The following is a 20,002-nucleotide window of genomic DNA, read 5'->3' on the forward strand; positions in this document are numbered from 1 at the left end:
GAGATTGTATTACAAATCTGATAGGTTGTTGGGTTTTTGTTTTTTTTTAATGCAAGTGCCTGCTTGATCGCCTATACATCTATTTCAAAGATGGCTATCTTTTTTGGGGGGTGGGAAGAAGGGAGCAAATAATTTTTGATTTTCTTTCTTTTTTTATGACTACACCGAAGAATCATGCACAGCTGCCAGCACTGGAGGCAATCCTGCGTCTGTCCTGTAAAGGCTGAACCTTTCCTCTCACCTTTGCTGTTTGCTATGATCCCAGTGTTGTTTAGTCGCTCAGTCATGTCCAACTCTGCGAACTCATGGACTGTAGCCTGCCAGGCTCCTCTGTCCATGGGATTCTCCAGGCAAGAGTACTGGAGTGGGTTGCCATTTCTTTCAGTGTTAGCTTCAAAATAAAGAAACCAGCCATCTTTTCTCCGTTACAATTTTTGTTGTCAAATCATGGCTGCTGGATGTACCTTCTTTCTGAGTTCCGGTTTGTCTTCTTTTTTTAAAATTTTGGCTGCACTTGGTCTTCATTGCGGCACATGGGCTCTTCATTGCAGACTTTCTCTAGTTGTGGGTGAAGTGGGCTTAGTTGCTCCACAGTATGTGAGATCTTAGTTCCTAGACCAGGAACCGAACCCACTCCCTCTGCATGGAAGTATGGAGTCTTAACCACTGAACTGCCAGGGAAATCCCTTGGTTCGCCTTTCTATAAAGTGGCCATCACCATGTCATCCATACCAGCAGCAGGAAGTCTATTCAGCTGTCCCCTTCACAGAAAAGATAAAAAGATTTTTGGCTCCTGCATTCAAAGACGGTTATCTAGAATAAACACATTGCTAGACAAAAAGCCAAGCCGCCTCCCTGCACTGAGGTTCCTTTGTTTTAGAGATGTTGGTTGAATTTGATAACTGTTTGGGTCACTTGTTTTTTCTCTTTCCATGCTTTAAATTTCTGTTCTTATGTTTTAAATTCACCGATAAACAGTAAGCCCGCGAAAACCTAGGTCCCCACCCTCGACCCCAACAAAAGCAGAACCCCATGCTCATACATGCTTCTGTCTCTCTGCACATGACCTTGCTGTGTTGCCCCCGGTGCTGTGTGATTTCCAAGTGCTGTAAGTAACAAAACTTTATTTTTTTCAAAGTTTCCCAATGGTTATTGCTGAAGGGTGTCTTGCAATCATAATAAGAACCACAAGGGTTGGTCCAACCACAGCATTGCTTGATAGGCTGAGACCAACACAAAATGCCCCTCTGTATCCTCAGGGCTCTCCTTTCCTCAATGCACTGTGGTAGCTGATCAAATATCACCTTCCCTTACACTGTTTTAATTTTTCAGAGCAACATCACCAACTATCTCTTTTCTCTCCCCTCCTCTCCTCCTATTAGAATGTCAGCTTCATGAGAGCAGGGACTTTGGTTCGATATTTTAACTCCAACACCTAGAACGGCCCAGCACGTGGTAGACAGCCACTCAATTAACCTTGAATTGCTTTGTTGAATGAATCCCCACTGCCACCCTCCTGGTCTCAGATGCCATCACCCCATCCCTGGACTCCTGAAGCAGCTCCCTAACTAGTCCTCCTGGTTCACCCCCTGCCCACACCCAACCCCTTCTGTACACACCAGCCAAGGGAATCTTTCAAAACTGCCAATTGAATTCCCTCCCCAGCTTAAAACTCTGCAATGATGAAATAATTTGATAATTCCTTATCTGATAAGATTTTGTGGATATAGTCACTCTTGCGGGTATGAGTGCACACTGGAGGGCAATGTGATCTCTCTCAAGGTAACTAATGTATGTACCTTTTGTCCCCACAATTTCAAATCCAGGAATTTATCCTCTAGATAGATTCTTCTTTTCCCCCATTGTTTTATAGTGTTTTATACATTTTTGAACTTCTGGTAAAATATACATAACAAAAAGCTTACCATTCCAACCATATTCATGTGTACAATTCAGCTGCATTAAGTGCATTCATATTGCTGTGAAATGATCACCACCACCCACCTACAGAACCTTCTGTAAAAATGTCATCTGCTTGTTTGGGGCTATGCTGGGTTTTCGTTGCTGCGCAGGCTTTTCTGTAGTCATGGGGAGTGGGATCTGTTCTCTAGTTGCGGTGCTCGGGCTGTTTCTCATTGTGGTGGTTTCTCTTGTTGCAGAACACAGGCCCTAGGATACTCGGGCTTTAGGAGTTGTGGCACGTGGGCTCAATAGTTGTGGCTCCTGGGCTCTAGAGCACAGGCCCAGTAGCTATGGTACATGGGTTTAGTTGCTCTGTGGCATGGGAATGCTTCTTGGATCAGAGATCAAACCCATGTCCCCTGAATTGGCAGGTGGATTCTTTACTACTGTGGCTCAGACGGTAAAGCGTCTGTCTACAATGCGGGAGACTTGGGTTCAATCCCTGGGTCTGGAAGATTCCCTGGAGAAGGAAATGGCAACCCAATCCAGTACTCTTGTCTAGAAAATCCCATGCTTGGAGGAGCCTGGTGCAGGCTACTGTCCATGGGGTTGCAAAGAGTCAGACACAACTGAGCGACTTCACTTTCTTTACTACTGAGCCATCAGGGAAGCCCTATAAAAACTTATCATGAAAACTCCATACCCATTCACCTCTCCCCAAGCTTCTACTGACTACCATTCTACTTCTTATCTCTAACAGTTTGACTACTCCATTTATCTCATGTAAGTGGAGCCATGCAGTGTGTTCTTTTAATGACTGGCTTATTTCAATTAGCATGTTTTCAAGTTATTTCCACGTTGTAGTATGTGCCAGAGTTTTCTTCTTTTTTAAGGCTGAACTCCATTTTTTAATTCCATTGTATGTATAGACCATATTTTATTTATCTATTCATTTGTTGATAGACCCCTGGGTTGTTTCCACCTTCTGGCTATTGTGGAGTAGTGCTGCTATGAAAATGAATATACAAATATCTGTTTCAGTTCCTGCTTTCAATTCTTTTGGGTATATGCCCAGAAGGAGAATTACTGGATCATATGGTAATTCTATATTTAAATTTTTAAGGAACCACCATACTGTTTTAATCATTTTTATTTATTTATTTTTGGCTTGCTGAGTTTTTGTTGCTGTGCAAAGGCTTTCTCTAGCTGCGGCAAGTGGGGACTACTTGCACTGGGGGCAAGTTGCACCTTGAGGGCTTTTCTTGTCAGGGAATACAGACTCTAGGGCATGTGGACTTCAACAGTTGCGGTGCCTGGGCTCAGTAGTTGAGCTTCCCTGGCTCAAGAAGAGCACAGACTCAGTAGCTACGTGCACGGGCTGAGTTGCCCTGTGCAACGGCATATGGGATCTCCCCAGACCAGGATAGAATCTATGTCTCCTGCATCGGCAGGCAGATTCTTCACCACTGAGCCACCAGGGGAGCCCCACCTTGCTGCACCATTTTGAATTCCCACTCCTCTACATAGATTCTTACATACAAAGATGGATAGACATGCAAAGACACTCACTACAGCACTGTCTCTAATAGTGAAACAGTAGAAATCACTTAAAGTCAATAAAGTTATTTAATATAATCATATAGCTCTATATACACTGAAAAGGAATCATCACTAGCATCTCTTGTTAAATGAGCAAAGTCAAGCACAAGAAAATTGAGGGTAACATTTTACTCCTGGGGACTGCCACCATACGATCCTGTTGCAAGACTGACCCATCCACTCTCCACAGTAGTCTGGTCTCCCCAGGGGCTGAGTGCACCTGAATGGTCAACTCAGAGCTGACCATCTGTTCATTGATGTGATGAGCAGGCATTTTGTTCCTGCCATAACCTTTGATCACCTACAGTAGAAAGCCTTTGAGAGAAGTCATGCATAATATGGGCTCCAGGTCAAAGCACACAAAAACCAGTAGCTATAGCCAGAGGTGTCCAAGCCATCACGCCTTTCATCTAGAGGGTGCTGAGCACCAAGGACATTGATTAAAGACATTCAGGAGAACTGGATGAAGGTTGGTCTTGGCACTTACCAGGGACTACAGGAGACTATTTAGCATCACTGGCAAATCATCCAGCCCTGGCCTTGGCCATGACCTTGGAAGCTGGGATTGGCGGATGTAGGTTTCAAAGATTCTACAAGTTCACTGGTGTTTGGACCCTATGGGTGGGGTGGGGTAGGTCTTAACACTATCTGTAAATGTGCAGATGGGAATAACATGACTTTGGTTACTGGTATAATTATGGGGGGAGGTGAAGACCCTATTTCTGTGATCAGCCGCCATGGAAATATTTGTCCAGAAATATTGTCAGGATTGAAGCAGCATTGAGGAGCCAGTATTGTCTATGAAATTTCCTATTCATGCCTCACAAGGACGCATCAGAAAGTAATTGAGGCAGTGCTGATTTCTTCAATAATTCTTCAGTCCACTCTCTTAAAAGCATTGTGCAAAATATTCAAAGAAGATAAATAAAAATGTGAATATGTAACTACTATGATTTGTAAACAGATTGGATTTAAAGATTAGTGTGATTATTTGTTTTTCCTCAATATCTTATTTTAATAAAATAGATAGGCAAAAGGAATTTGCTGTAAGACTCAGGGAACTCAAACAGGGGCTCTGTGACAATCTAGAAAGGTGGGATGGGAAGGGAGATGGAATGGAGGGAGGGGACATGGGCGTACCTATGGACAAAAAACAGAATAGCTGAGGAATTCCCTGGTGGTCCAGTGGTTAGGACTCTGTGCTTCCACTGCAGGGTGCATGAGATAGATTCTGCAATTTGCATGATGTGGCCAAAAAATAAAGAATTGCTATGTGACTGTGAGTGTTATAAGCTTAATAATTTGAGACCTTAAAAAGGGCAATGCTATCATTGTGTTGCCATTTACCTATTGCTGCATAACAAACCATCTCATAACTATGTGGTTTATCGTTGCAGTCAAAACTGGTTGTTAAAATAAGTGGATGAGAGTATTATGAGGATATTTACATTATGTCAAAGTATCTTCCCACCAAATACTGATTGTTCTCCAAGGGAAACTAATAATTATATGGTACAAAAACCACCTTAACCAAAGGATTAATAGCATTGTGTACATCACGTGCCCCTTGATATGATGCACTGAGAAAGGGGTATTACTCCTCTGCTTTTCTTGCCAAAATACATAATCTCAACCTAAACTATGAGAAAATATTAAGCAAGCCTAAATTGAGGGACATTCTACAAAATAATTGACCAGTATTCTTCAAAAGTGTTAGTCATAAAAGACAAAATAGTTTGAGAAACTGTCACAGACTGTAGGAGGATATAGGAGATACAACAATTAAATGCAATCTGGACCAGAGAAGGGACATTGATGGCAAAACAGGCAAATGAAACAAAGTTTGTAAATTAATTAATAGCATTGCGTTAATGCCAGTTTCCTGACTTATTATGATTGTACTTGGGTTATGTGTCAGGTTATGTGTTAACATTTGAGGAAACAATTAAAAAGAGTACGGGAACTGTACTATTTTGCAATTTTTCAGTAACTCAACGATTATTACAAAATAACAAGTTTACAAAATAAAATAAGCTTAGTGGCTTACAATAATAGCTATTTTATAATATTTCAAGATTTTGTGAGTCAGCAGTTTTGGCAAGATTCAGCAGAAGAATCCTCTTCTCCACATGGCAGTGACTGAGATGGCTTGGTGGTTTTCAGCTTGCGTCTGGGCTGCTCCTGAGCATCCAATGTGGTTTTATTCATGTGCTTGGCACTTGGGCAGAGATTGCCGGGAGGCTGGCCTCAACTGGGGCCCCCTCCTCTCTATGCAGTCCCTGGGCTTTGAAATGTGTCCTCTTCCTGCATGGTATCTTCCTGCATGGTCCATCTTCTTACATGGTATCTCAGGGAATTAAGAGCTAGTATTCCAAAATGCAGAAAGTAGAAGGTGCCAATCCCTGTCTTGGTCAGGTCAGGTTGCTGTAACAGAACACCATATACTGCGGGGGCTTAAACAACCAAAATTAATTTCTCACAGTTCTTATTACAGAGAACAAACCTGACTCCATGCTGGAATCTCTTCCTTCTGCTCGGACCCTTGTACTCTGTTGCCTGTTCTTAGTTATGCTGGCCCTGCATCTTTGTAAAGAATATTGCCTATAAGCTGAAATACATATGACAGCCCCTTCTTAAGGCTCTGACCTTTAAAGGTTTAACATTTTAGAGATTAAAAAGTTGCAGAACAGAAAATAGTTGCTGGGACTTTCCTGATGTCCAGTGGTTAAGACTTCACTCTTTCACTACCAAGCCTTAGGTTCAGTCTCTGCTCAGTGAACTGAGGTCCTACAAGCTGTGAGGTACAGCAAAAAATAATTAATTTTTTAAAATTGCCTTATTGGAAGTTTATAGAAACATTATGAACAGACTTTGGATAGCTGCAAAAACTAAGGATTCCTCAATCAAAAAGTTGCAACAACCAGCCATACTTCCCACCATCCCTTTTAGTACAAAAGAAGTTTGAGTTCAAACTCAAGTAAGATGGTTCCTTGGGACACTAGTAAACCATCTTTGTCTGCTGATTTTTCATATAAAGTCTCTATTCCTTGCCCCCCAAACTCGTCTTTCAATTTATTGTCTTATCATGCAGCAACCAGTACGAGCTTGGACTTAGAAACATTTTGAAGGTTAGGAGTCCAGGATCAGGATAGCAGCACTGTCCAGTTCTGGTGAGGGCCATCTTCTGGGTTGCAGACTGCTGACTTAATGTATCCAGGCACAGTACAGAGCAGAATGAGGCAAGTTCTCTCATGATTCTCAGAAGGACACTAATCCCATATAATCCTAATCACCTCCTCTAACCTCTCAAAGGCCCCACCTCTGAAACCATCGCATGGGAGGTAGAAGGTTTCAACCTAGGAATTATGTTGTTGTTGGTCCATTGCTAAATCCTGTATGACTCTTTGTGACCCCATGGACTGCAGCATGCCAGGCTCCTCTGTCCTGCACTATCTCCCAGCGTCTGCTCAAACTCATGTCCACTGAGTCGGTAATACCATCCAACCATCTCATTCTCTGTCGTCCCCTCCTCTTCCTGCCCTCAATCTTTCCCAGCATCAGGGTCTTTTCCAATGGGTCAGTTCTTCTTATCAGATAGCCAAAGTATTGGAGCTTCAACAACAATCCTGCCAATGAGTATTCAGGGTTGATTTCCTTCAGGATTGACTGGTTTGATCTCCTTGCAGTCCCTGGAGAGACACAAACATTCGATCCATAATAGTCTCTTAAGGCCTGGAACTAGAAACTGACAGAGTGTCACTTTCACTAAAATATTGGTCAGAGCCTATCTACATTCAAGTGAGGGGGACAGATAGACCTCACTTCTCAATGGTCAAAGAACTGGTTCCTTTTTTTTAACCTACCATACATAGGAAAGAGATTAGATTAGTTATAACTCTTGGTTCTTGGCCTTCTTTTCTTTTTGGGCCATGCCATACTGCTTATGGGATCTTAGTTCCCCAACCAGGACTTGAGCCCACGCCCTTGGCAGTGAAAGTCCTAACCACTGGACAGCAGGGAGTTCCCCTGGCATACTTTCATCACTGATCTGGGCATGGACTAACTTTATGTATTTGTTTCTTTCTGTATATGCTTAGCTTTTCTCAGAAAGGCAAACAAAAGCTTAGGTCATTCCTTTTTGTGTCATTTAGGATTTGCATACCTGCTTGATAACATGATTAGAGAGAACTGGTTGGATCGGGGTGACATGATACTCATTTCTGAAGGATCACATTTCCCTTATTTGTATTATTTGCCAAAACTTAGCAGAACTAATTCTGGAAAATTCTTAAAGAGATGGGAATACCAGACTACCTAACCTGCCTCCTGAGAAATCTGTATACAGGTTAAGGAGCAACTGTTAAAACTGGACATGGAACAACAGACTGGTTCCAAATAGGGAAAGGAGTACGTCAAGGTTGTATATTGTCTTTTAACTTTTATGCGGAGTATATCATGTGAAATGCCAGGCTGGACAAAGCACAAGCTGCAATCAAGATTGCCAGGAGAAATATCAATAATCTCAGATATGCAGATGACACCACCCTTATGGCGGAAAGTGAAGAAGAACTAAAGGGCTGCTTGATGAAAGTGAAAGAGGAGGGTGAAAAAGCTGGCTTAAAACTCAACATTCAAAAAGCTACGATCATGGCATCTGTTCCTATCACTTCATGGCAAATAGATGGGGAAACAATGGAAACAGTGACGGACGTTATTTTTGGGGGCTCCAAAATCACTGCAGATGGTGATTGCAGCCATGAAATGAAAAGACACTTATTCCTTGGAAGAAAAGCTATGACCAACCTAGACAGCATATTCAAAAGAAGAGACATTACTTTGCCAACAAAGGTCCATCGAGTCAAAGCTTTGATTTTTCCAGTAGTCATATATGGATGTGAGAGATGAACTATAAAGAAAGCTGAGTGCCGAAGAATTGATGCTTTTGAACTGTGGTGTTGGAGAAGACTCTTGGACTGAAAAGAGATCCAACCAGTCAATTCTAAAGGAAATCAGTCCTGAATATTCATTGGAAGGACTGATCCTGAAGCTGAAACTCCAATACTTTGGCAACCTGATGCAAAGAACTGACTCCTTGGAAAAGACCCTGATGGTGGGAAAGATTGAAGGCAGGAGAAGGAGAAGATAGAGGATGAGATGGTTGGATGGCATCACTGACGCAATGGACATGAGTTTGAGCAAGCTTAGGGAGTTGGTGATGGACAGAGAAGCCTGGTGTGCTGCAGTCCATGGGGTCACAAAGAGTCAGACATGACTGAGTGACTGAACTGAACTGAGCAGAGCTAAAAAAATAATTGTACAGTCAAAGAGGTTTTTGGAGAGAAAGGCTCAGACTTTCCTGGCTGTCCAGTGGTTAAGACTCCAAGCTTCTACTGCAGGGGGCCCAGGTTCAATCCCAGGACAGGGAACTAAGATCTCACATACCATGCTGGTTTGACCAAAAAAAAAAAAAAGACAGAGGTATAAAAAGAGAGGCTCTAAAGATCATTATAAAAAGCAAACATAGTGTTATAGAGAAAACACATGGGCTTTGCAATTAAACCCACTTGAGTTGAATCCTGACTCCTCTACTTTCAAGCTTTTGGAGATTCAGCTAATTCCAGAGCCTCGGTTTCCTCATTCTTATGTTGGGAATAACGTCAGCTTTGCAGGGTGATGTGAAGATTATAAGACACAACTGTGTAAGTAAAGCATTCATTATTTTAATTGGTATAGAGTAGTTCTCAGTATATGACTACTAGTGTGGTTATGTACACTAATGTTTGTTGTTGTTCAGTAGCTAAGTTGTGTCCGACTCTTGCAACCCTGTGAACTACAGTATGCTGGGTTTCCCTGTCCTTCCCTAGCTCCCAGAGTTTGCACAAACTCATTGCCATTGAATTGGTGATGCCATCCAACCATCTCATCCTCTGTCATCCCCTTCTTTTGCCTTCAGCCTTTCCCAGCATCAGGGTCTTTTCCAATGAGTCTGCTCTTTGCATCAGGTGGTCAAAGTATTGGAGCTTCAGCAACAATCCTTCCAATGAATATTCAGGGTTGATTTCCTTTAGGATTGACTGGTTTGATTTCCTTGCAGCCCAAGGGACTCTTGAGAGTCTTCTCCAGCACTACAGTTTGAAAGCATCAGTTCTTCAGCACTCAGTCTTCTTTATGGTCTAACTCTCACATCTATACATGACTACTGGAAAAACCATAGCTTTGACTAGATGGACCTTTGTTGGCAAAGTGATGTCTCTGCTTTTTAATACGCTTTCTAGGTTTGCCATCCCTGGGTTGGGAAGATCCCTGGAGAAGGAAATGGCTACCCAATCTAACATTCTTGCCTGGGGAATCCCATGGACAGAGGAACCTGGTGGGCTATAGTCCATGGGGTCACAAAAAGTAGGACAAGACTGAGTGACTAACACCACATTAGGTTTGCCATAGCTTTTCTTCCAAGGAGCAAGCATCTTTTAATTGCATGGCTGCAGTCACTGTCCTTAGTGATTTGGCTGCTGCTGCTGCCAAACTCTGTGCCTGAGTCTGTGCGACCCCAGAGACAGCAGCCCACCAGGCTCCCCCGTCCCTGGGATTCTCCTGGCAAGAACACTGTAATGGGTTGCCATTTCCTTCTCCAATGCATGAAAGTGAAAAGTGAAAGTGAAGTTGCTCAGTTGTGTCTGACTCTTAGCGACCCCATGGACTGCGGCCTACCAGGCTCTTCCGTCCATGGGATGTTCCAGGCAAGAGTACTGGAGTGGGGTGCCATTGCCTTCTCCAAGTGATTTTGGAGTCCAGGAAAAAAAATCTGTCATATATGTCACTGTTTTCACTTTTTTTCCCTTCTATTCGCCATGAAGAGATGGGACTAGATGCCGTGATCTTCATTTTTGAATGTTGAATTTCCAGCCAACTTTTTCACTCTCCTCTTTCACCCTCATCAAGAGGCTCTTTAGTTCCTCTTTGCTGTCTGCCATTAGAGTAGTATCATCTGCATATCTGAGGTTGCTGATATTTCTCCTGGCAATCTTGATTCCAGCTTGGGATTTATCCAGTCCAGCATTCACATGATGTACTCTGCATAGAAATTAAATAAACAGGGTGACAACATACAGCCTTGACATTCTCCTTTCCCAATTTTGAACCAGTCTGTTGTTTCAGGTCTGATCCTAACTGTTGCTTCTAGACCTTCACACAGGTTTCTCACAGGAGACAGGTAATTAGTAGGCTACAAATAACACTTTCAAACTACTCATAAGAGAAGGAAGACAGATAGATATACACATCTCTATTTAGAAAGTGAAGATGCAAAGAGCAGGAACACATTGAAGATCCCAGGCTGGTATAATAGAAGGAGGGAAGGACACACTGGCTATGGTCCAGCACTCAGCAAAGATGGAGCCCTAGGCAGGTGGATGGGGCAAGGTTGAGCACCTCACAGGCAGATGTTGACCTTGTCACCTCAGATTTATCTGCAGCAGGACCATGTATTGAAAACAGACTGAAACCACAGACTCTGCCCCCTGTCCTCCCTTGAGAGGCATTCTACTAGCTGAGTGATGATAGGATTTGAAGGTTTTCCCAAAATCATAATGGGAAAATATCAATATATATTACTTAAAAAAAAAAAAAGAGCAGTGCCATTTAGCAATTTTACTGTCTACAACAACATTTGAGAAATAAAGACTGAGGATCATGCACTTTTAACTTGCAAAAGTGAACTTTTCCTTCTTTTCTTTTTGTTATAATGATTAATGAAAGGATTTTTTTTTTTTTTTTGCCACAGAGGGCATTTGAGTTAATTTCAGACTGTACAAGGCACAGAAAAGTAATTTGAAGGCTATGTTATTAAATGTGACAATAATATTCTAGTGTGTAAGTGTGGATGACTTGGTTTCATGAGGTTTTTTTTCTTTTGTCAAAAGCTGAAGGGAATGGCAACCCATTCCAGTATTCTTGCCTGAAGAATGCCATGGACAGAGGAACCTAGTGGGCTACTGTCCATGGGGTCACAAAGAGTCAAATATGACTGAGCAACTAATACATATAGTGAAAATATCTAAAAATGGAAAACATACTATCATTTGTTCATAAAAATGGAATATATGTGGCATAAATGCAAAGAATTTCTCAGGCATTATACCCAAGGAACTAGGATGCTTGGTAGTCTCATGTTTATATTTTTGTAAATATATGTATGATATCCAAAACTGATATAAATAAGTATATATCTATAAATAAACTTTATACATTTATATTTTATTTATATATATTTTATACATATATTTAAAATTTATATATATTTTATATATAAGTATACATAAATACATGTATATTTCGAAAAGGTATATGTATACACATATACCATGTATTTGAACCATGTATTCACATGGTTCAAAAATCAAAACAGCACAGAAAGTTTCATAGAGGAAAGATTCTAAGCCAATCCCTAAGCCAAAGTCCTCCCCCAAAGCAACCACTTAAAATATTTTTTGTAGCATTTCAGAATTTTCTTTCCCTCTTTTCCTCCTTCTTTCTTTTTCTCTTTCTGCGAGCCCCCCTGCCCCCCGCCCGCCCCCCCCCCCGCCCCCCGCCTGTTCCCTCCCTTCCTTCCTTCCTTTCTTTCTTGCTTCACTTTTTGCTTTGGCTGTGCTGCAAGGTTTTGCAAGATCACCAGGGAATTCCCTCCAGAATTTGCAAACACAAATATTCTCTCTCCACCTTTTTTACACAAAAGATGCATGTTGCCCTTCTACACCTTCTTCTTTTTTAAGAAATTGAAGCATTTTTGATATACAATATTATATATTACGGGTGTACAATATGGTGATTTACAGTTTTTAAAGGTTATACGCCATTTATTGGAGGAGGAAATGGCAACCCACTCCAGTGTTCTTGCCTGGAGAATCCTGTGGACAGCGGAGCCTGGCAGGCCATGGTCTACGGGGTCACAGAGTGTGGGACACAACTGAAGCAAGCAAGCACACATGCAAGCAAGCACACACGCCATTTATAGCTATTATAAAATAGCGCTAATATTTCCTATGCTTTACAATACATCCTCAAAGCTTATTTTATACATCGTAACTTGTACCTCTTAGTCCCCTACCCCAATATTGTTCTTTCTTCCTTCTCTCTCTCCATTGGTTAACACTAACATTTGCTCCCTATATCTGTGAGTCTATTTCTTTTTTGTTATATTCACTAGTTTGTTGTATTTTTTATTTTTTTTTAACATTTTTTTGGTCGTGCCCTGAGGCATGTGGGATCTGGGGCCTTAGTTCCCTGACCAGGGATGGATCCAGAGCCCCCTGCATTGGAAGGCAGAGTCTTAAACACTGACTGGTGGGGAAGTCCACATGTGTCTCTCTCTATTAGTTTTTTAAAGCATTTTAAAAATATTTATTCATTTATTTGGTTGCACTCAGAATCTTCAGGCATGTGAATGCTCCACTTGCAGCATGTGGGATCCAGCTCTCGGGGATCAAAACCATGCCCCACCCCAACTCCTATACCAGGAACGCAGAGTCCCAGCCACTGGACCACCAGGGAAGTCCCTGCTGGCATCTTTTGAATTAGTGTTTTTGTTTTCTTGGGTATACATCGAGTAGTGGAATTTCTGAGTCATATGATAGTTCTATTTTTAGTTTTTTGAGACTCTCCCATGCTGTTTTCCATAGTGGTTGCACCAATTTACGTTCCCACCAGCAGTGTAAGCAGGTTCACTTTTCTCCACATCCTTGCCCATGTTTGTTATTTGTGTTCTTTCTGATAATAGCCATTCTGATGTACAGTTCAGGGGAGAGGTGATAGCTCATTGTGGTTTTGATTTGCATTTTCTTGATGATTAGTGATGTTGAGTATCATGTGCCTGTTGGCCATCTGTAAGTTTTCTTTGGAAAAATAACTATTGTGGAGTTGCCCATTAAAAAATTTTTTTTTTTTTGTATTTTTGCTGTCCGGTTGTAGGAGCTGTTTATATATTTTAGATATTAAACCCTTATCAGTTATATCATTCACAGATATTTCCTCTCATTCAGTAGGCTGGGTTTTGTTTCTTTCTTTTGGCTGCACTGCATAGCTTGCAGGATCTTAGTTCCCTGACCAGGGGTCGAACCCATGCCCTCTGTAATGGAAGCATGGAAGCTGTCCTAACCACTGGACAGCCAGGGAATTCCCTCAGTAGGTTGTCTTTTCATTTCGTTGATGGTTTCCTTTGCTGTGCAAACACTTAAATTTAATTAGGTCTGATTTATTTTTGCTTTTATTTCTTTTGCTTTTGGAGATAGAGCCAAAAACATATTGCTGTGATTTATGTCAAAAAGTGCTAAACCTACATTTTCTTCTAGGAGTTTTATGGTTTCCAGTCTATATTTAGGTCTTTAATCCATTTTGAATTTCTTTTTGTATATGGTGTTAGAGAATGTTCTAGTTTCATTCCTTTACATGTGGGTGTCCAGTTTTCCCAGCACCACTTATTGAAGAGACTGTCTCTTCTCCATTGTATACTCCTGACTCCTTTGTTGTAGTTTAATTGACCATAAGTGTATACACCTTTCTTTTGTCACTTAACAATGTACTTGGAAAGTTTTCCATATTCATACGTCAAGAGTTCTCTCAATCTTTTCCAACAGGTTAAATCCCATTGGGTGTGTATACCATGATTTAACTGGCTCTGAACTGAAAGACAATTGAGCTGTTTCCTAGACAAAGCCTCTAGACTTCGCTGACTGAGCAGTTGACCAAGCAGTCAGCACAGACTTATAAAAGAGAGGGGAGACATTCTCCTATCCCAGGTAGGCTGAGGGCAGAGGTAAGAGCAGGACAGGGAGGAAAAGTAGGGGTGGGAGGTAGGAAGTGAGAGGCAAGGTGGGGGCTCCCCTGGTGTCCTGGGAGGGCTTTTCCTCTGGTGCCTCCACCACCCACTGCTCTGGTTCAGATTCTCCTCCACATTCTCCTTACTTCTTGGCCTTCCCCAAGGTCTAGTCCTGACTCTGCCCAGAAGACTTCCCAAGACCTCTCAGTGGGGGTTGCAGAGGGTTGTTGAGGTGTAAGGACCTGAGGTTTAGCTCTCACAAGGGCTTCCTTGGTAGCGCAATTGGTAAACAATCTGCCTGCCATGCAGGAGACCCTGGTTCAATCCCTGGGTCAGGAAGATTTCCTGGAGGATTAGGCAACCCACTCCAGTATTCTTGCCTGGAGAATCCCCATGGACAGAGGAGCCTGGGGGGCTACAGTCCATGGGGTTGCAAAGAACTGGACATGACTGAGCAACTAAGCGCAGCACAGCACAGCTTTCCATATAGCCTTCCCGCTACTCCCAGCTCCCTTGGCACAGGCTCCGGAACCTTAAGCAAGAACTGAATGGCTCAGTGGCCTTCATCTGGCCACTGGTCAGCTTCCCTGTTTACTCCGCGGGCAATCTCTTGGCTCCTAAACTTAGGCTGCTTTGAGTTAGGATGAGCTGAGGAAGCAGAAGCAGAGGCTGGCTGGTGCCCCTCCTCTCACTCAACAACCCCATCAGCAGATTATGCCCCATGGTTCCTCTTATGCAGGACCCTCTGATTATGGGTGAAATAACTGTCTGGCAAAACCGGAAGGGGATGTCTAGAGAGGGGTGGTGGCTCCCTCCACGTCACAGAGCTAGTGTTGAAATGTCCTCAGGTGGGGGTGGATTCCTACCAGTTTGTCCAGACCTCTACAGGCCCTGCATCACTCAGCTCATCGGTGAAGTGGGGTAAACCAGGTGAGGAGGCCAGAAGATCTGGGTTTGGGAGGGAGACAGGAAATCTAACCAAGAGTCTTATGGTGGCTTCCTGGCAGGAGTGAGTGGTCATGGCCTGGCAGATGACACAGTTGCTGCTTCTGGCTTTGGTGGCTGCTGCATGGGGTGCCCAGGTCCCCGTAACTCCACGGGCCAGGACAGACCTGCTCAACGTCTGCATGGATGCCAAGCACCACAAGGCAAAACCGGGCCCAGAGGACAGTCTACACGAGCAGGTGAGGATGGGGTGGGGTCTGGGGTAGGGGAGAGGGAAGACCCCCAAAAAGGGAGAAGTTAGGGTGGTGGGAAGATCAGCTTTGGAGTGATGGAGGCAGGAGGGTGGCAGGGAGGTGATCCTGGTGGACCTCTCTTAGGAGGTCACTACAACACTGGGAGGACTGTTTATCTAGCGCCCTCTATGGGTCAAGTGTTTTCTGCACACCTGGTCTGTGAATACCTATTTGGTATGTGGTAGGTGGTCTCTTCCCTGGTGGCTCAGACGGTAAAGTGTCTGTCTACAATGAGGGAGAACTGGGTTCGATCCCTGGGTCAGGAAGATCCCCTGGAGAAGGAAATGGCAATCCACTCCAGTACTATTGCCTGGAAAATCCCATGGACAGAGGAGCCAGGTAGGCTACAGTCCATGGGGTCCCAAAGAGTCGGACACGACTGAGCAACTTCACTTTCACTTTTCACTTTCATGCATTGGGGAAGGAAATGGCAACCCACTCCAGTGTTCTTGCCTGGAGAATCCCAGGGATGGGGAGCCTGGCGGGCTGCTGTCTATGGGGTCGCACAGAGTCGGACATGACTGAAGCGACTTAGCAGCAGCAGTAGGTGGTCTCTATTTACACAAATGAGGAAATAGGCCCAGAGAAGGCACAGGTAGACATGGGAACTAAGAATCCAGCCGGGAGAGGGACTGGGGGTAACTTTCCCAACCTTCACTATGTGCCAGCCCATGGAGCTCAAAGTCAAGATAGGAGAGACAGATCCCTCATGGTCACCATGTAACAAAGAACTACAAATAGGCCAGGTCCTCACCTCCATTAGGTCCTGACGAGAAAGTGGCAAATCAAATATGCCGGGAAGACTTCCAAGTAAAGAGGCCATTGGCTTGGCCTTGGAGGTTGAGTAAGAGTTTTCCAGGAAGACAAAACAGGAAAGGGCAGCCTAGCAGAGGACGGCGTGTACACAGGTTGCAGGGTGACAGCATAAGTGGTGCCAAGTCCAGTGTGGCCAGAGCCAAGACACTGAGCCCACAGAGAAGGGGAGGCAAGGCTGGTCTCAAGGGAAGATCCCTAAAGCAGCTCAGGGACTCTGAGCTTGAAGTTGAACTCCAGGCTCATGAGAAACGCTGGTATCTTATTCCCTCTAGTCTCTCCCTCAGTTCCCGACAAGCTTCACACTGCTGGGGGGCTGCAGTGTCCCCAGGGAAAGGCTGGCATGGACTGTCTCCAGGGTCTTCAAGTGAAGAGAGGGAAGTTCAGCAGCCCATGACTTCTCAGTCATTTCCAACAGTTCATTTGCTAGTAAAATACCCATAACATAAAATTTGCCATTTAAGCATTTCTAAGCATGCAATCCTGTGGCATCAGGTAGATTCACATGCGAACATCACGACCATCACCACCATCCACCTCCAGAATGTTTTCATCTTCCAAAACTGAAAGTCCATATGCACCACCGCATTTTTAGAATTTTTTTAAGTTTTAAAGGGGGCTTTAAAGAACCTTTAGTAGCACTTCCTCTTTGCCAAGAAATGGTGTGCAGATGTTTGAGGAAGACAGGTGATTGCAATTCAGAGGGATGTAGGCTATATGGGAGTGGCTGGTTTTCTGGAGCCTCTCCAAAAGGGGCCAGGAAGTGTTTTTCTTTACAGGTATTAATCCTTTCAGAGGAGGAAACCACTGACCCTGGCTGGCAGGTCAGGGATGCAGTGGATGGGGTCTTGCAAGTTGACCAGGAGTTGGGCATCTGAGGAATGGTATGCACAAAAAGCTAGGGAAGCCTGGAAGCAGGCTCTGCGGCAGCAGCTCCGGGCATGGGCTGGGTTATTGGAGAGGGATCAGTTTGGCTCCGCCGTCAAGGACTTTCCTTAGTTTTTCCTGAGTGTCAGGACCCATCACAGCCCCCCCTCACTTGAGCCTGCGTGCTAGAGTTCATCTCAGACATTTTAAGCAGTTTGGCTCATGAACACTCAGCTCCTGACTCCCAGCCTACGGCAATTCCTAAAGGGAAACCATAATCACTTCTACCATCTCGTGCATGTGTGCTAAGTCGCTTCAGTCATGTCCAACTCTGTGCGACCCATTGAACTGTAGCCCACCAGGCTCCTGTGTCCGTGGGACTCTCCAGGCAAGAATACTGGAGTGGGTTGCTATGCCCTCCTCCAGGGGATCTTCCCAACTCAGAGACTGAACCTGTGTCTCTTATGTCTCCTGCATTGGCAGGGGGGTTCTTTCCCACAAGCACCACTTGGGAAGCCCCTTCTACCTTCTTACCTGCCTTGAACTTACCTCTCCAGGAATGCCTCCCACATTTAGTCCCATGGCCCATGGCCGGGCCATGTGTGGGTCACTGCTACTCTGCACCCCTCTTCTTTCAAGACCTACCAGGAGTCCCCTCACCTGGGCTTCCAGACCCTGAAAGAGCCAGACCAGCCCCCTTTCCTCCAGCCCCCACCACAACCTGAGTCCAGGATTCCCCCTGTCCTCTCTGTCCTGAGTTAAAACCTTAACCTTACCATCCACAAAGCGACTGGGACCATTATCTTCAGTAAGAGAAGATAAAGTGGAAGAATCTCAGGGACTTTGCATCTGCTATTTTCTGTGCCCCCAATGTTCTCTGTATCCCCCCTCCCTGCCTTTCACTAAAACCATAAGCTCAAGGAGGGCAGAGATTTGATCTATTTTGTTCATTATAGTATATTCAGCAGCCAGCACTGTGCCTGCACTCAGTTAATACCAGCTTGGTGCAAAATGAACAATATAAATAACCCAGATAACGTGAAACAACTTTGCAAACAGTTTAGAGATGTACAAATAATAATGTCCCCCCAGATGATGATTCCCCAGATCTCCCACGTCCCCTGTGTTAGAAGGCCAGTATTATTACTGCCTCTACCCCAAAATGAGGGCTCTCAAGTTCAGGCTTAGGGGCAGCCTCCCCAGCGAGTGATCCTCTGGATGATCTACCCGAGGCAGAGGAGCCAGAATATGGAGGAGATGGCCACGGTGGCTCAAGGACTTAGCCCCATGTCTTCCCCTCCACAGTGCAGCCCCTGGAGGAAGAATGCCTGCTGCTCTGTCAACACCAGCATAGAAGCCCATAAGGACATTTCCTACCTGTACAGATTCAACTGGGACCACTGTGGCAAGATGGAGCCTGCTTGCAAGCGCCACTTTATTCAGGACACCTGTCTCTACGAGTGCTCACCTAACCTGGGGCCCTGGATCCGGGAGGTATGGGCACCAGCCCCACAGACAGGAGCTTCAGCAGAGGGCAGAGTTCACTGGTCACTTGCAGGGAGGGTGTGATTCATGAATTCTGGTCTGAGGGTGATAGAGGCATCGCCCCCACCTCCCCAGCCCTGGACTCCATCAAGGCTATAGCAGCTGAGATCCCTGACAGACTGGCTCCCTCTCTCCCCTGACCCCTCCAGGTTAACCAGAAATGGCGCAAAGAGCGGGTCCTGGGTGTGCCCCTGTGCAAAGAGGACTGTCAGATCTGGTGGGAAGACTGCCGCACCTCCTACACTTGCAAGAGCAACTGGCACAAGGGCTGGAACTGGTCCGCAGGTGAGGACTGGGGGGTGTAGGGAGAGGGAGGGGGAGGTGGGGGTGTGGAAGTGTTTGTGGAGATTCGCGGTTGTGGGGTTGGTGGAGCAAGAGATGGTTCTGGACCCAGTGGCTACAGGTCTTCCATCCTCCCCACAGGGTATAACCAGTGCCCGGTGAAAGCTGCCTGCCACCGCTTTGACTTCTACTTCCCCACACCTGCTGCTCTGTGCAATGAAATCTGGAGTCACTCCTACAAGGTCAGCAACTACGGCCGGGGCAGTGGCCGCTGCATCCAAATGTGGTTCGACCCCTTCCAGGGCAACCCCAATGAGGAGGTGGCGAGATTTTATGCTGAGAACCCCACTTCTGGGTCCACACCCCAGGGGATTGGACCCCTCCTGCTCAACTTGACCCAGATGCTGCCACTCTGGCTCCTTAACTAAGCTGTTTCCACTGCTGACATCTGGACACCTTCCTTGCCTGCACCCAACCTGGGTGATATCTCAGTTCAACCCAGCTCCACTCTCTCAGATGAGGAGGACTCATAACACCTTGGTCATTGTATCCTGATCCAAAATCCTATGGGGATCCTCTGAGAGCTTATCCTAATAAATATATCCATGTCTGTACTGTATTCTATAAATAATTTGGGGATGAGTAGGTTGGGAGGTGGTAGGCATCCCTTATTGCTCCATCCTTCCTGTTGAGAGGTCCAAAAAGGGACTGGGCTAGCTTGAAGTTCATCAGCAAGCAGAGGGTGGAAGTTGATCCTTAGCCTGGGGCTCTTACTTCTGCACCGGCCTTCCCCCGAGTGCCCCCTCCTATACCACAAGAGAACAAGAGAATTGGTGGAGGGAAGCTGGGGAGAGACTGGCAGATGAGTTATTGGCTCCTGAAGTTTCTTTCCCTTTCCTTCCCTTACTAGATGTGGGCTGGGAAGGAGATATTGGTGGGCAGA

General features: G+C 44.8%; 1 protein-coding gene across 3 annotated transcripts; it reads left to right on the forward strand.

Annotated features, from left to right (window-relative positions):
• Nucleotides 1-1,038: 1,038 nt before the first annotated feature.
• FOLR3 (folate receptor gamma) lies at nucleotides 1,039-19,678 on the forward strand. Of its 3 annotated transcripts, XM_004016288.5 has the most exons (6): nucleotides 1,039-1,108; nucleotides 14,133-14,294; nucleotides 15,322-15,498; nucleotides 18,538-18,726; nucleotides 18,927-19,062; nucleotides 19,201-19,678. In XM_004016288.5, exons 3-6 carry the CDS (start codon nucleotides 15,334-15,336, stop codon nucleotides 19,485-19,487), a joined length of 777 nt encoding a protein of 258 aa, XP_004016337.1. In that variant the 5' UTR covers nucleotides 1,039-1,108; nucleotides 14,133-14,294; nucleotides 15,322-15,333; the 3' UTR covers nucleotides 19,488-19,678. The 3 variants fall into 3 exon arrangements, with proteins under 3 accessions (XP_004016337.1, XP_027834843.1, XP_011951385.1); XM_027979042.3 differs by lacking the exons at nucleotides 1,039-1,108; nucleotides 14,133-14,294 and adding an exon at nucleotides 15,179-15,244; XM_012095995.5 differs by lacking the exons at nucleotides 1,039-1,108; nucleotides 14,133-14,294 and adding an exon at nucleotides 15,179-15,225.
• Nucleotides 19,679-20,002: the final 324 nt, after the last annotated feature.

This window comes from Ovis aries, chromosome 15, assembly GCF_016772045.2.
Source record: "Ovis aries strain OAR_USU_Benz2616 breed Rambouillet chromosome 15, ARS-UI_Ramb_v3.0, whole genome shotgun sequence".
NCBI classification, from domain to species: Eukaryota; Metazoa; Chordata; class Mammalia; order Artiodactyla; family Bovidae; genus Ovis; species Ovis aries.